Source organism: Cladophialophora immunda (genome assembly GCF_000835495.1).
Source record: "Cladophialophora immunda strain CBS 83496 unplaced genomic scaffold supercont1.7, whole genome shotgun sequence".
Taxonomy (NCBI): domain Eukaryota; kingdom Fungi; phylum Ascomycota; class Eurotiomycetes; order Chaetothyriales; family Herpotrichiellaceae; genus Cladophialophora; species Cladophialophora immunda.
In genome coordinates, this window is record NW_015622547.1 from 189834 (window position 1) to 203350 (window position 13517).

General features: G+C 48.9%; 5 protein-coding genes across 5 annotated transcripts; 3 read left to right on the forward strand and 2 right to left on the reverse strand.

Annotated features, from left to right (window-relative positions):
- Positions 1–359: 359 nt before the first annotated feature.
- On the forward strand, positions 360–2443 carry PV07_10900 (uncharacterized protein). The gene is made up of 3 exons (XM_016398274.1): positions 360–1714; positions 1783–1913; positions 1977–2443. Exons 1-3 carry the CDS (start codon positions 534–536, stop codon positions 2288–2290), a joined length of 1626 nt encoding a protein of 541 aa, XP_016242836.1. The 5' UTR covers positions 360–533; the 3' UTR covers positions 2291–2443.
- A 386-nt stretch (positions 2444–2829) lies between these two features.
- On the reverse strand, positions 2830–4934 carry PV07_10901 (uncharacterized protein; the record flags this gene model as incomplete). The annotated part of the gene is made up of 3 exons (XM_016398275.1): positions 4421–4934; positions 3748–4358; positions 2830–3699 (listed from the first exon to the last, which is right to left on the reverse strand). Exons 2-3 carry the CDS (start codon positions 4333–4335, stop codon positions 2830–2832), a joined length of 1458 nt encoding a protein of 485 aa, XP_016242837.1. The 5' UTR covers positions 4336–4358; positions 4421–4934.
- A 1069-nt stretch (positions 4935–6003) lies between these two features.
- Positions 6004–7718, forward strand: PV07_10902 (uncharacterized protein). The gene has a single exon (XM_016398276.1). The coding sequence runs from the start codon at positions 6293–6295 to the stop codon at positions 7448–7450; it is 1158 nt and encodes a 385-aa protein (XP_016242838.1). The 5' UTR covers positions 6004–6292; the 3' UTR covers positions 7451–7718.
- A 479-nt stretch (positions 7719–8197) lies between these two features.
- Positions 8198–9537, reverse strand: PV07_10903 (uncharacterized protein; the record flags this gene model as incomplete). Its single annotated transcript, XM_016398277.1, has 2 exons — positions 8198–8935; positions 9007–9537. 2 exons carry the CDS (start codon positions 9535–9537, stop codon positions 8198–8200), a joined length of 1269 nt encoding a protein of 422 aa, XP_016242839.1.
- Positions 9538–10162: 625 nt separating this feature from the next.
- On the forward strand, positions 10163–10681 carry PV07_10904 (uncharacterized protein; the record flags this gene model as incomplete). Its single annotated transcript, XM_016398278.1, has 1 exon — positions 10163–10681. One exon carries the CDS (start codon positions 10163–10165, stop codon positions 10679–10681), a length of 519 nt encoding a protein of 172 aa, XP_016242840.1.
- Positions 10682–13517: the final 2836 nt, after the last annotated feature.

Genomic DNA, 13517 nt, shown 5'->3' on the forward strand with positions numbered 1-13517 from the left:
CAGACGGTGGGGAATCACAGATTTCTTCCTAATAGCCGCGGTCGACTTCTCCAGAAGCCCCCTTTGCCCTCCAGACACAGTGGGACATTTGACTCCTCTCAGCTTGGCTGATGCGCCTCTACAAGCAATTAGGTGATCAGCCAGTCCCAGTCACTCCACTTGATCGTTTGCCTCGGGTGATGCTTCTCTGCAATATCAAAGTCCAGCTCCATCTTATCAGTTGACAAATTCCGAGTTTCCGCTCTCTAAACCTTCTATTTCGGAAAGCCTTGAGGGGACCATCGAGTCATGGACCGCGTTTGTGGCAGATATATAGGCTACATCCTCGGTAGTTGGATGGGTAAGTCGTCCTGAAGCTTGCATCTTGTGTATCCTGGTAAAAATATCAGGCCATCCCGATCTCTCTAGCGAATCCAGTGGACCAGTGCTCAATCATTTAAACACCAGCAAGAGTCCTACTCCTTGGGCTTTTTGCTCCTTCAAAATCAAATCTAAGACCCCTTGTGCTAATACTACCCTCCCCCACCTTCACCATGGCACAGACAAATGGCACCGCGGACGATATTGTCCACTGTGACGCCTTGATTATTGGAGCAGGCTTTAGCGGGATGTCGATGCTATATCGGCTGCGTAAATTAGGACTCAAAGCAAAAATCTTCGAATCCGGAAACGATTTCGGTGGTGTTTGGTATTGGAATCGCTATCCCGGGGCGCGTGTAGACTCTGAGTGGCCATACTATCAGCTTAATATCCCCGAAGTATATCGCAACTGGGAATTCACGGAGAAATTTCCAGGGCACAAGGAAATTCGGGCTTACTGCGCACACGCCGACAAGGTTCTGGGTCTACGGAAAGATGTGTATTTCAATGCGCATGTCGTCGATGCCCAGTGGAGCGAGAGCGATCAGAAATGGACGGTTAAGACTGATCAGGGACACACTTCGGTCAGTAAATACTTGATCCTATGCACTGGATTGCTACATCGCAGACACGTCCCCGATTTCCCAGGCTTAGCCAACTTCAAAGGGGTGATTCACCACACTGGCTTCTGGCCCGAAGACATGAGTTGCAAGGGGAAAAAAGTGGCTTTGATCGGCGCCGGAGCCACCGCGGTTCAAGTTGTTCAAGAAGTCGCTAAAGAGGCCGATCAACTTACCGTGTTCATCCGGCGACCGAGTCTATGTCTGCCCATGGGCCAACGAAAACTCAGCGCAGACGAACAAAAAGGCTGGAAAGGGTATTTTGATGCCCTTTTCCGAGAAGGCAGAAAATCCAGGGCCGGGTTTCCTGGCAAAGGTCCTGATAATGGCGTCTTTGACGTGTCCGACGAAGAACGGGAAGAATACTTTGAGGAACTCTGGGCACGGGGGGGTTTCAATTTCATGATATTCAACTACAACAACGTCGTACTGGACAAGGAAGCGAATCAAAAAGTGTATGAGTTCTGGGCCAAAAAGATACGGCCGAGGATGAAGAATCCAAAGAAACGAGAGTTGATGGCCCCGATGAAAGCGCCGTATTATTTCGCCACGAAAAGAAATCCGCTTGAACAGGATTACTATGAACGTCTTGATCAGGACAATGTCGAGATCATCAACATCATCGACAATCCGATGAAAACGTTTAACGAAACGGGCATATTGATGGAGGACGGCACCCAGCTCGATTTCGATGTGGTTATTCTCGCTACCGGGTTTGATTCATTCTCTGGATCGTGAGTATTCACCATTTTCCATGTAACTCCTGGTAAAGAAAGACCTCTTACTCACAACAAACGAACAGGGTGACAAAGATGGGCCTCAAGAACAAAGACGGCGTCGACATCAAGGACATCTGGAAGGACGGGATCCGGACGTACCTAGGCATGACCTTTAACGGCTTCCCCAATACCTTCATGGTATACACATCTCACGGTATGTTAACCTCTCTTCGCCCCTTGCGACAGTTCCTCTTTATTTCCCACTGACACCCTCCAGCTCCCACTGCTCTATCCAACGGGCCCACAATCATCGAGGCACAGGCGGATTTCGTCATCTCGGCAATTGAAAAGATGGAGAAAGAAGGCGCAAAGACAATAGAGCCGTCCAAGGAGGCCGAGGAGGAGTGGGATGTGATGATTGACGCGATGAACAAACCCACCTTGTTCCCGCTGACTGATTCGTGGTGGAATGCGACTAATATTCCGGGCAAGAAACCTCAGATGTTGACTCATGTTGGTGGGATTGAAATGTATGAAGAGCAATGTAAGGCCACTCTGGGTGACTGGAAGGGATTTACCTTGGTAAAATAGGGTCATTGAGTATGAATTAAGAGATTAAGAGATCTGAGAACGGGGCGGGGCTGGGAGAATATCTTTTGACGGATGATGTTCTCGATAAGACTTAAAAGAGTTGTTGAGGCTGTCTAGAAACACTGAACAATATCAAATGCCCCTGAGAGCAAACTAGCCACGGTTTTGGTACCATTTTAATACTCTACTAGAAATTACTAGATTTAACCTTGTGCTGAAATCTGTTTCCCTAGGAGCATCAGATTTCTGGCTTTCACATTCCTTGGGCCTCGTTTTTTTGAACATCGAGTAGAAGACCAGCTCAATCGTTCTCTAGCTTCAAATGTCAATACCCAGGTACGGATATCATAGACACATGACCTACACTCTCAAAGCATTGCGGTAACTTTCCACTTGACAAGAAAACCGCACCTCATGATCGCCGACGTGGGTATGAAATTCCCACATTTCACCTCGTTCTTTGGAGGAGGTTCGTTATGGAAGCCACCCCATTTGATATGAACCTGACTAAGGTATAGGTACATCCCGGCAAGCTTAGATCAGTAGATAGTTGGTCCCCCGGATTGAATTGTCACCAAAGGTAAAGATTGGGCCTTCTCTTGTTGGTCAATCAGAGAAACAGGAAGCCCCATGTTGGACAGGCTCCTAGCGATGGTTGTGGCTGGACCGTCCTGCTCAACTGACACCGGCACCGGCCTGTCTCTTGCCCTTACCTCCGGCCACTCGCCAACCAACAAGCGGATGAGGTTGTATAAATCGTCTTTTTGGCGAACATTGAGAGACTCAAGGTGGATTTGACCTCCGCTTATGCTTTGTTTCATGCCTCGCATGGTTGCAAACGCACTCCAGTATCTCATATCCGCCTTTAGTCGTCCGCTGAAAGATCCCGTGGAATAAGTATTCTTCGGTCTGAAGCGTTGAAACTGATCCAATGTTGTTGACAAAAGCTCGAATGCCTTTCCTTCCGGCGACAAGTGTGCTTCTAGCGCAAGGGTGACAGATGCAAAGAGCCATAGCCACGAGCTACTGCAAGGCCTCTCATCAACCACGAATCCCTCAAAGTTCGACGAAGAAGCTTGGTCGATGCGGAGCTGGTTTTGGAACTTCCACCTCCTGTTCATGTCATCAGAATTGACAAGGCGCTGTTGTTGAATTGCACATCTATAAAAACACCCAAAATACATATCATGGCCAGTCCAAATGGCTGCAGATTTATGTAAGGCGGTAGGGTCGGCATCTGCATCTCCAACGTCTGTCCGTCTTTGTATCAAGTCTATTGAAAGTCTGCTATCATGGCTCGTTGGCGAATCTGAGACTCTGTGAGCGTAGCGAATGATCGTCGAGAAGCCGCTTGTTTGTGTCTTGTCCAGCAGCTCTTTGGCGCGGGCCTGCAAGCTAGATAACACTTCCTACCCTCCATGTCAATGATGTCTCCAATTTCAAGCGAATTTACTAACCTTCAGACTCCTGTACATTGTCTCAAGAGCAAGTAGGGCCGCAGTGACTGCATTACTCCATTCGGAGAATTGTTCCCTTTTCTTCTTGCTCTTCGATAGGTTGAATGCTGACAGTAAACTTTTAAGCTCCTGGTTACGCGATTCTATCTGCTCCGATAATGCTTGCAAAGCTCCTTTAAGCTTCGCAATCTCTCTTTGGGTGTTGGCATGTTCAACTTGGTTAGCATCGCCGGCCGCCTCGATGGAGCTGATTATTTCCAGCTCAGTCGACTCTATCCTTTTAGCTGTGGCATTATAGGATTCTTGGCTCCTTATTTCTGCTTGTTTCCCTTCGGATCGAATCTCTTGTCTCGTCTGATCGTGTTCATATTGGGTAGACGCAGCTGATTTTGCTATTGCTTGCTGGACCTCCCTGCGCGTTGTCTCGTGGCTTTCTTCAATTTTGTGTGTGGTCTTCTCAGAGATGGCCCAAATGAGGACTTTCTGGTCCTCACAAAGCAGTAGCAAAGAGGTCACGTTGATGGGTGATGGAGTCAAGAATGGCCCTCTCTCTCTGGCCGATTTCTCCGAAATGAGACTCGATCTCATCTCCTAAGCTTTCGAGCTGCCGCCTAGTTGCAAGCCTGGGTTAGGAATGGCTAGACACACAACTAAGTGGACCTCAGTTACATACCTAGTTCTGACCGTGACATGTAAGTTTAGGTTATCTCGGAATCCGGCGAGTCTGTGCTCAAGGTTCTGGATCTCTTCTTTGCTCCAGGCACTTCTAATTGCTTTCCGCATGGTCTTCCATCTCGTCTTGTCGCCCTGGACCTTCACCTTTGCTAACACTCTCGAGAGCTCCGAACTTGCTGCGGCGACTGCCCCGCAGAGTTCATGGAGCGAGGCGTCGGAGGTACCAATGGCGCCGACTTCGACCTCCTCCCGGAGTGAGGCAATGTGGTTGAGAGCAAACTCAATGGCAGCGTTTTCGTCGAGAATGCCACTATTTGAGTGACGCAGCTCGACGGTCTTGGATATGCATTTGCCGCAGAAGTCGACAAGTTGGACGATATTCGCGATGAGGCCAACCGCATCCAAGGCTTCAGCCATTGTCAGGCCGACTGTCGGACGATTGCATACTCGGCAAGGCGCGAGAGAGACAAGGGAAAGAAAATAGTGGATGAAGAATAAATCGCATGTGTAGGCAATGCGATAGTTATCGAGTTGAATAACAAGTTCGCGTGCAGATGGCAGGCGACAGGTAGGCAACTCTCTGCCTGAGGCGTTGGAGGGGTGTCGTGGAAGTGACGCAGGTACGAACGCTGCAGTGGCTGTGCTCTACTCCTTGTCCAGCTGTTATGTATGGTGGCTGTGTTGGACAGCCATACAGGAATCGATCGAAATGGTTAGTTGGCACGTAGATGGCTAACTACTGTGCGCCCAGGCGAGTGCGCCCAAGCTTAGTGGTGCACAGGCTGTGCACTTGCCTGACACAAGACAGTTCATGAAGCATCGCTTCACTACATGAATACCTTATACAGTTATGGCGGAAAAAGTAAAAATGCGGGCAAGTTTGCCGGGTGTGCACGCTACAAAAAGGGTCTCAATCGGTACAATTATATATCTACCTACTCCGTACCTATATTACTCGAGAACGAAAACCTTAATTGCGTTATACAGTTTGCTCCTGGAGGGTGAGCGGAGGCTACTTTAACCTGAGCTTTAACTGAGCTATTAGCCGAGCCTCACCGAGGACTCGCCGAGGGCTCCCTGAGCAACACACCGAGGGCGTTATTATGCCCCCACGGCCCCCTAGCAATCGGCTACACCTGTCTCTCGCCCAGGCTCTGTTTCAGCCAAAGCCTTAGTGAATCGGCTAAATCCCTAGGCCTTCCGCAGCTGGCCAAAGGGAAAAAAGTCCCCCCAACCCGTTGGGAAGATTGTGGTCGAGGTGCTTAATAACGTATGCTAATCCACTGCGCGAATTGCGTCATCCTGTAGATACTACAGTGCCTCAACCTTGAGGACCCAGTCAGCACCTCCTGCTTTTGAAGCGGGCTACGCGAAGTTGAAAGGTCCCGGCCATTTTCATCAGAGTATACTTAGGGAGAAGCCATCAACTTTCGAATCCCTTTGGAGCATGTGGGCAAAAAGTAGAGTTGCTTGGGCACGAGGACTATCAATGAAGCTGAACCAGTCTAGTAACGCGTGGGTTGCCTGAAAAGCCCCGGCTTTCAAACGCCTAGCTGTCCCAGATCCCCGCTCATGCAGGAGCTTCCTCACAACTTCAAACAACATGGCTAATTTTTCACTACATTCTCCATGATCTCTGCTTTGCTATGTGCGTCAGCCTGAAAATGGTGAGGTAAGAATCTGTCGCCCAGTTCTGAATTCAACTGGTCTTTGGAAAACTACAAATTGTGATATGCTTAGAAGGCAATCCTCACTATTCGATAGCCAGGTATGAACTTATCGCTTTAGGCACAGAGGAAACTGATCCTATCGCCAGGGAACGCCCAGAAACGGATGTCTACCTGTCCTTGCACGATACGATTAAACAATTATGGCTATTCCATTTACCTGGGACCCTGATCATGTCCTCCAAATCACTGATATTTGTCGCAATGAAATAATCTGTATTGGCCGTGCGGCCAGAAGATTTAACTCTCGCTGCACTTGGACTATCGACGAGCCAGAACGATTTCAAGCGTCTTCCCTCCTCAAATCCATGGCTCAAAAGCCACCGACGGAAGTGCTAGAATGGGAGTTGAGAGAGCTAGCTGGACTGTGCCTATGCCACCAAGCGCATCAACACCAGCAGGAGGAAGCCTTCATGGAACTTCAAAGCCGACTCTCATATTCTTGTGATGATTACAAACGATTTAGAACATTATGGGACCAGAATAGAGAACTACAGACTGAAGTTCACAATGGGATATCCAAAACTCTGCTCGCAGAAATCAGCGCGACCACGGTCAAGATGGAAAACTCAAACTTGCGGGCTCGAGAGACCAGTCTTTGTCGAAAAGTGGATGAGCAAACAATTACTATGAGCAAACTTCAAGAGACGGAGCAAACCCTGAAGACTCAGCTGGCGAATACTAGCGAGCGGTTGGATCGGCAAACCACAGCTCTAGCAGAGCTACAAGAATATAAGTCTGGTTTGCTAAAGACAGCGCTCCATCTCGAGCAGCTGTTAGAAAAAGAAAAATTGACAGTGGCCAGTCTTGAAAAGTCGTGTAAAGGTCTTGAAGAGCAGCTGGCCGAACTTCGACGAAAATTGTATGACCAAGAAATGGAAGTGAATGAGCTGGAGGCGTCGAACTCAGTCTTGGACGGACAGCTCCACGAACTCCGCCAACAATTGAGCAAGCAAGACTCTGCTGTCCTGAGCCTGGAAAACGAAAACCAAACTTTAAAAGATCAGCACACAACCGCCGTAGCCGAGCTTGGAACCTCACAGCTTGGACTTGAGCAAACGAAGTCTGAGCTCCAGTTAATCCAGATCAGGAACTTTGATCTTCAGCGGCAACTTAACGAAGTATTCATTCTAGGACGCCTGGGAATCAGCAATGCGTGGCTTACACGACTTCGAAATTGGCTCCCGGCTTGCCAGTGGTTGTTCATTGAGGCATGGAAACGTGTTCGCCACGCTTTAGGTAATACTATCAGTCAAGTTGGAAAGATTTTTGGCCATTGGAGGGCCCTCCGGGGGGCATAAAACGTGTTGCTGGAATATTTGGTGGAGGAAGAGATGCTTCTCCGCCACCACGGCCCATCGGAGGCAACAGTGTAACTACGGTATCAAGTGGCCTACCAGGTCATAGCCACGGGATGCAAAACTAAAGGAATTATGGACTCTTTGTGAGAGCACATATAGAAACCGGCTTGGAGGGCTGGAGTTTGTGTCCGTTCATCCGTTGAGGCTGGACGGTTGAAGAAGTTCAGTTTCTGTTGGCGACGACGAGAAGGGAGCTGAGGGATCCTAGACGAATTGGTGTTATCGTTGAAGTCTCGTATACTCGTTGCGCTGTTGGCGGCGACTTCTTGTTTCGATTTTGATTATACGTTTCCGAACGTCTCACTTGCATTTCTTTCGTGGGAGAGAGCTTTAGAGTGTTCATGACCCAGACCCCTCGGCAGCCTTGACTGCGATGTTGGCCTGGCTTTCCCGGTTGCATGCACAGACAATGCCGAGATTCGCGCCTAGTAGCGGGCTCGTAGCATAATTTGACTCGACTGCTTTATGCGATCAGTTGTTCGTTTCATTTCGTGAACCCCCGGTTTTGGACATAAGATTCCATGAGCACCATTGCTGGTGGACCTGTGTAGCATTCGCGCCTTTTCGGAAAAAGACGTCTCCACGACCTTTGTGCTCTAAGTACCTCGATTCTCGGACATTACTGTCCATTTTGTACCGCGGGTGGCCGTTTCAGTGCGATGATGTGGGTGATCTGTGGACAATTCCTCACACCATCAGAAATTTCCATCCATTCTCAATCATGATATCCATCCAGAAGACTTCAGGATTATCATTATCACTTGTTCTCCATGTCTTCAGCACCAGCTCTTGCACAAGTTCAACCGATCTGTATGGCAAAATTTCATGGATTGCCTGAAGGCGCTCGAGGACAGTCGGGCGAGCTTTAGTGATCGCTGAACCGGGACTGGCGGCCTGAAGGGATTCAAGGGATGATAAGACGTGTTGGGCCGAAAAATGATCAAAGGAACTTGCTGGCCCGCTGGGAGGTGAATCAGCTTCCGCTATCGGTGATTCAAGTGTTGAATTCTCTCCGTCCTCCGTCACGTAAGAGATGCGCAAAGACGTATCCTTTCGGAGCTCTCCGGCAATGATGACCAAAAGAATTTGCTCGATACTGCGGGTGCCAGATCGATGTGCGTTTTGACACAGAATGTCGAGGGCGTGAATAGATAGCGCCGTCACCCACGTCAATCGACGCTTGTTTGCGAACTGGGCGGCATCAGACGTATCTTCGTTGAGACGTAATCGGGCGTTGAGTAGATCGGGGAATGCTCGATACAATAACACGAGGGCTGAAAGTTGATAAACCTCTGCGGCATTGACTAGATCTTGCATGGGAGTGTCCAAATCATTAGTTTCGACGAAGGTGTCGGCCTTGGGCAACACAAGTGATAATGCTTCTTCTTCCAAGATCCACGCTCTTTGAACGGCCTCGAAGTCGTTCTGCAACCTTTGCATGCTCGTGAAGGGCATCTCGCGGCACCTTAACCGTTTGAATAAATCAACGAGCCTACCTGCCCAAGAAGTCTTTGAGCCTCTGGGGAGACGCCAGCCAGGGGATGCGGGTTTCTTTTGGGCGGATTTGTGGTCTCGCCGCCGTCATTGCTGCCAGCCTTGATGGCCGGCGTTTCCAACAGACACTCCTGAGTAACGTCCGTCACGAACGCAAGACCCATCCACCAGTACGTTAGCGAATGAAGCAAGAACTCCTGATGGGAGTCTGGTCCCGGATGTCGTATCCCATCTGAATATGTTTGCAGATACAACCAAACCGCTGCATTATAGTGAAAGATACTGGGGCTATTGGAACCATCCCAATTTGTGCTGAGGCCATACATTATGATCGCCGTCAAGACGTCCACAGATCTTGCGCTCGTCGGTTTATGTAACTGTGCCACCTCATTGTGCAGTCGGTGTAGTATATCGGTCTGCGCGTCTTGCACAACAAGAGAATTGCTTGTGTCAAGAGCACTTAAGGTCAGGAAAGCTACCGTAATATAGCGGAACAAGGAGAAGAACAGCAGTGACTCGTGTATCCGCGACATGGCTACCCTTCTGAATGGGTTGGATTCCGAATCAAACGCCGTCAGCACCTTACATATCTTCTGCATGAAGAATTCCACCTGAACTTGCGTGTTGCCGAGAATTGTGTCCGGGGATTGCTGAAGTAATGGCCCATCTCCAGCTTTAGCCCTCGCTCTGCCTAGAAGCAACCTGCTCACTGCCGCTGTTGTCGGGGGAAATGCGGAAGTCATTGATTTGATTCTAGGATATTCACCATCTCTGGAGCTCGAGGATGAAGTAAGTGAGTATGGGTCTCCGCTCTGCGCATGCTTCATGATAAGTGACTCTACCACGGTTGTGAAGCTTTTGGAAAAAGGTGCGGAGCTGTGGGATCCATTGGCGAAGCGATCCCCTTTCGAGTGTTCTGGATTTATCTCCCGGCTTTATAGGAACCGACCGTTCTTCGAAGATGTTGTTGGTTTCATGGCGACCCGCGGGATATTGTCCAAAGAAAATGTCAATAACAAGGACTGCAACGGGAACGCTATCATTCACTACGCGGTGCGGAGAGACTGCAGAGCCCTTGTATTGCTGTTGGTATGCGGACTTGGGTGTGACATTCAAATTGCGGACTCAGAAGATCTCACACCCTTTCAAATTGCAGCAATGCAGGAGAATACAGGAATGGTGCACCTCTTGATATTGAACGGATCCACGATTGACGCTTATCTGCCCACCCTGCCGCCGGGGGATAAGTTGTCGTCCAGTGTCTTCGATCACACTGTTTATGGGCACTCAGGATTAGCCAGGTATATCAACTTGTTGCGAGAGGGCAAATCTCCGGAAGAGGCTCTAGAAGCCACTTGGGAGTTGCCGCTACTCGTTGAAAACCGGTACCCAACACATCCACTTGAATATAACTCCATGTTCATGTACGACGATGAGGTTCGCCGCAACGTTGGTCGGGTGCTCTTTCTCCGGCATATCATTGAAGGGCTCTCGTATCTCGATGCGTTACATTCATCTCGGATGGGTGAGCGATCTTCTAGTGTGCCGGCATATCCGCCATTTGGTCATTTGACACCTGCATGGATTCCAAAGTATTCGCTTTGGAGTCTCGCTCGAACAGTAAATCTCATGGAGCAGGACACGCCAGACATGGCAAACATCGAGTGGCAGGACTAATCCGCCACAGATCTGAGTTTACCAGGTGAGCCCAAAGCAGAAGAAGATTGACAGGGTCAAGTGTGAGCCCGAGGCCGCTCATGATTGAGTGGGACCTTTACAAGCCCTAGAAAATGTTGCTAATTCAGCTGAGGATGATTGTTCACGTCTATAGCACCTGTGAAGTGGAGTCAACACGTCTGAGCTCATTGATGATGACCAGGTATTGAGCCATTGACTTGAAGTACAATGTGTTGTGCCAAGATGGAAGCGTCGCTCCGTTCCATCGCTGCCCCCAAGACTTTAGCCTGTCCCATCCTCTAATCAGATCCGGGGCCTCTAATTTCTTTCTTTCTCTTTCGTGTAGCCGTGGATCAAAGTAAGATTTAGGGACGTGTCTGTCGGACTACACATTTTCCTTTATTCTCATGATGGCGAAGAATCAAATCTTCATTAAGTGTGGCTAATATGTACGAAAACAAAGTTCGGCGTCTTTGCCCGGTTAGACCTTATCTAGTTCACTCAACTACGACGGGTAAACACAAGTGTTGAAGGAACCGAGTAGGGGAACTTAAATCTGCCGATCTAAATCTATTTTGGACAAGCAGCATTGCCTCGTGAAGTTCGCCTCGGACGACTGTGGTTCGAGAGCAGTCGGTCAGCATCAACGCCGCCTTCACTTTCAGACAAGAACATAGTCCACTGAGAGGTACTGATGCAGATGGTTATTGACAGTCTGCGTTTGATTGGCCCAGGCCGTCTTTGGGGCTGAGGGTGAGCCGCGAGTTAGATTTATCAACGCTAAGCTGTGTTACGCACCAAGGCATGCAAGTCGCTCGTTGATGCCTGATCAGATTGTCAGCCTCATCGCCAGCGCTGTACGACACAGATTTCATTTTCATCAGTTGTAGGTCTTGTGTTTCGCTTTCGACATCAGACCAGTGCGGCCATGGCCGACCCGTTGTCGGTAACAGCAAGTATCGCTGCATTGATAACCACGGGTCAAACTTGTGTCACTGCTTGTTGAATTGATTAAATCCGTCCAGAATGCGCCGGCTGAGATCCAGGCATTGTCTAACGAATTGACAGATCTCGGAATCTTCTTCAATAACGTCCAAGAACTTTGCGAGAATATTGATACAGACGATACTCAGCGGTCTAGATTTCTCGCGACTGCTTCAAAGCCGCTCGAGGCTGCCAGAGAAGCTTTGGCGGAGTTGGAGGGATTGTTGAATGAAAGTAAATCACAACCACTTAGCGCGAAAAGAAGATTGAAATGGACACTGTAGAGAGGAATTGTAAAGAAGCTGCGTGAGAAATTTCAAAAAATCAAATCAGACTTGATGGCTGTGCTGACGTTGTCAACGGCTGCTGCTACGTAAGTCGAAAGCTGTCTCGTTCATTTGTTTGCTGAGTCTGTACGCAATGGTCATTGACAGACAAGATAATAGTTCTCGTCTCTCAAAAATTGAAATTCGACTGGAAAGTTTGCAGTCCAACTCCTCCGTGGCGCAATTACCTTTCGCCACGTCGCCAACGGCCTCTTCGCTTCATATTTTGCAGCATCAAGTCGAAGTCAACCTTGTCAGCCCGAGTGAAATTTCAAGTATAGAGGTCAAACGTCAAAGACGGCCAGATAATTCCACAGCGAAGTATGGAATAGATGTTCTTACCAGCGCCGCATCAAGCACGCCAAGTTCTACTACCCAGATGGCAGGTAATGTATCGAATAGTAACCACATCTGCTGATGTTGACGCCTCTTTAGACCCACAATGCGATCCGAATCCAAATCCTGTGGCAGGAGATGTAACACAAGCCATCAAAGTACTGTCCTCAGAGACTACCATATGCTTTAAAGTCAGCCGGAGACACCGTTGCAAAGTGTCTTGCGAGTGTGCGTGTCACTCTACTCAAACATATCGAACTCCGCCGCTCCTCAAAAAGTTTATCGGCACATTATTCCTAGGCTATGCCGGATCCCCAATTTTTGCGGCAAAATGCAGTGTCGTGACATGTCACAATCCCATTCAGGGATCAGTCGAGCTTGTCTATTGCTTTCCTTCGTGGTTCTGTCAACAGCCACTACAAGTTTCAGCAGCGTTATCATCCTCTCTGGGGACAACCATCCAGATTCGAGTTAGACGAAGGATTCCCTAGGGAGGGGGCCAAGATACTTTGTTGAGGTTTGCATTGACTGGCAATGTCGATGGTGCCAAATCGTTGATAGCAAGCGGAAAGGCGCTGCTTACCGACACTGATCCAAACCATGGACGTACAACCTTGCATGTGAGTACGAATTCGTAGCCAGAGTGGGTTCCCAGCTAACCAGTACTGTCACTCAGTATGCGGCCCTCCGTAACAAGATTGAAGTTTGCAAATTCCTTCTGGAAGAGGGAGCAGATCCTCATCTCCAGGACGATCACGGCATGTAAGTCACATCGAAATTGTCCATGGACATAAAATTATGCTCATATCTTGACTGAGCATGCGGCTCGTTTGGAAAAAGATATCTGATCTTTGTATTTCAATAGAACTGCTTCTCAGAAAGCATGGGAACAAATTCTCTGTCGCAGAGGCACTGCAGCTGAGATCCAAGGTTTTGAGCGCCTATTTCCAGGGGCCGAAGAGCTGGAGAACTATGAGTTTTCGTACTTACACAAGGTTGTTGTGGGTATATATCCCATAAGCCTGGCGGTGGAATTGCAGAATCAGCAATATCGCGACCAAGTCACCCTCTCGGATTCCACGAAACGAACTGCCCTTCATTGGGCCGCAACTAGAGCAGATGAAGCAGCTGTGAGATGTCTTTTAGAAGGGGGATCCGACGTCAATGCTCGGGGCGATTTCAATGCCACA

Coding starts and splice junctions, on each gene's coding strand:
- PV07_10900 (XM_016398274.1), top strand. CDS start 534: ATGGCACAGACAAATGGCACCGCGGACGATATTGTCCACTGTGACGCC. Junction 1,715..1,782: donor TTTGATTCATTCTCTGGATC/GTGAGTATTCAC, acceptor ACAAACGAACAG/GGTGACAAAGATGGGCCTCA. Junction 1,914..1,976: donor CATGGTATACACATCTCACG/GTATGTTAACCT, acceptor GACACCCTCCAG/CTCCCACTGCTCTATCCAAC.
- PV07_10902 (XM_016398276.1), top strand. CDS start 6,293: ATGGCTATTCCATTTACCTGGGACCCTGATCATGTCCTCCAAATCACT.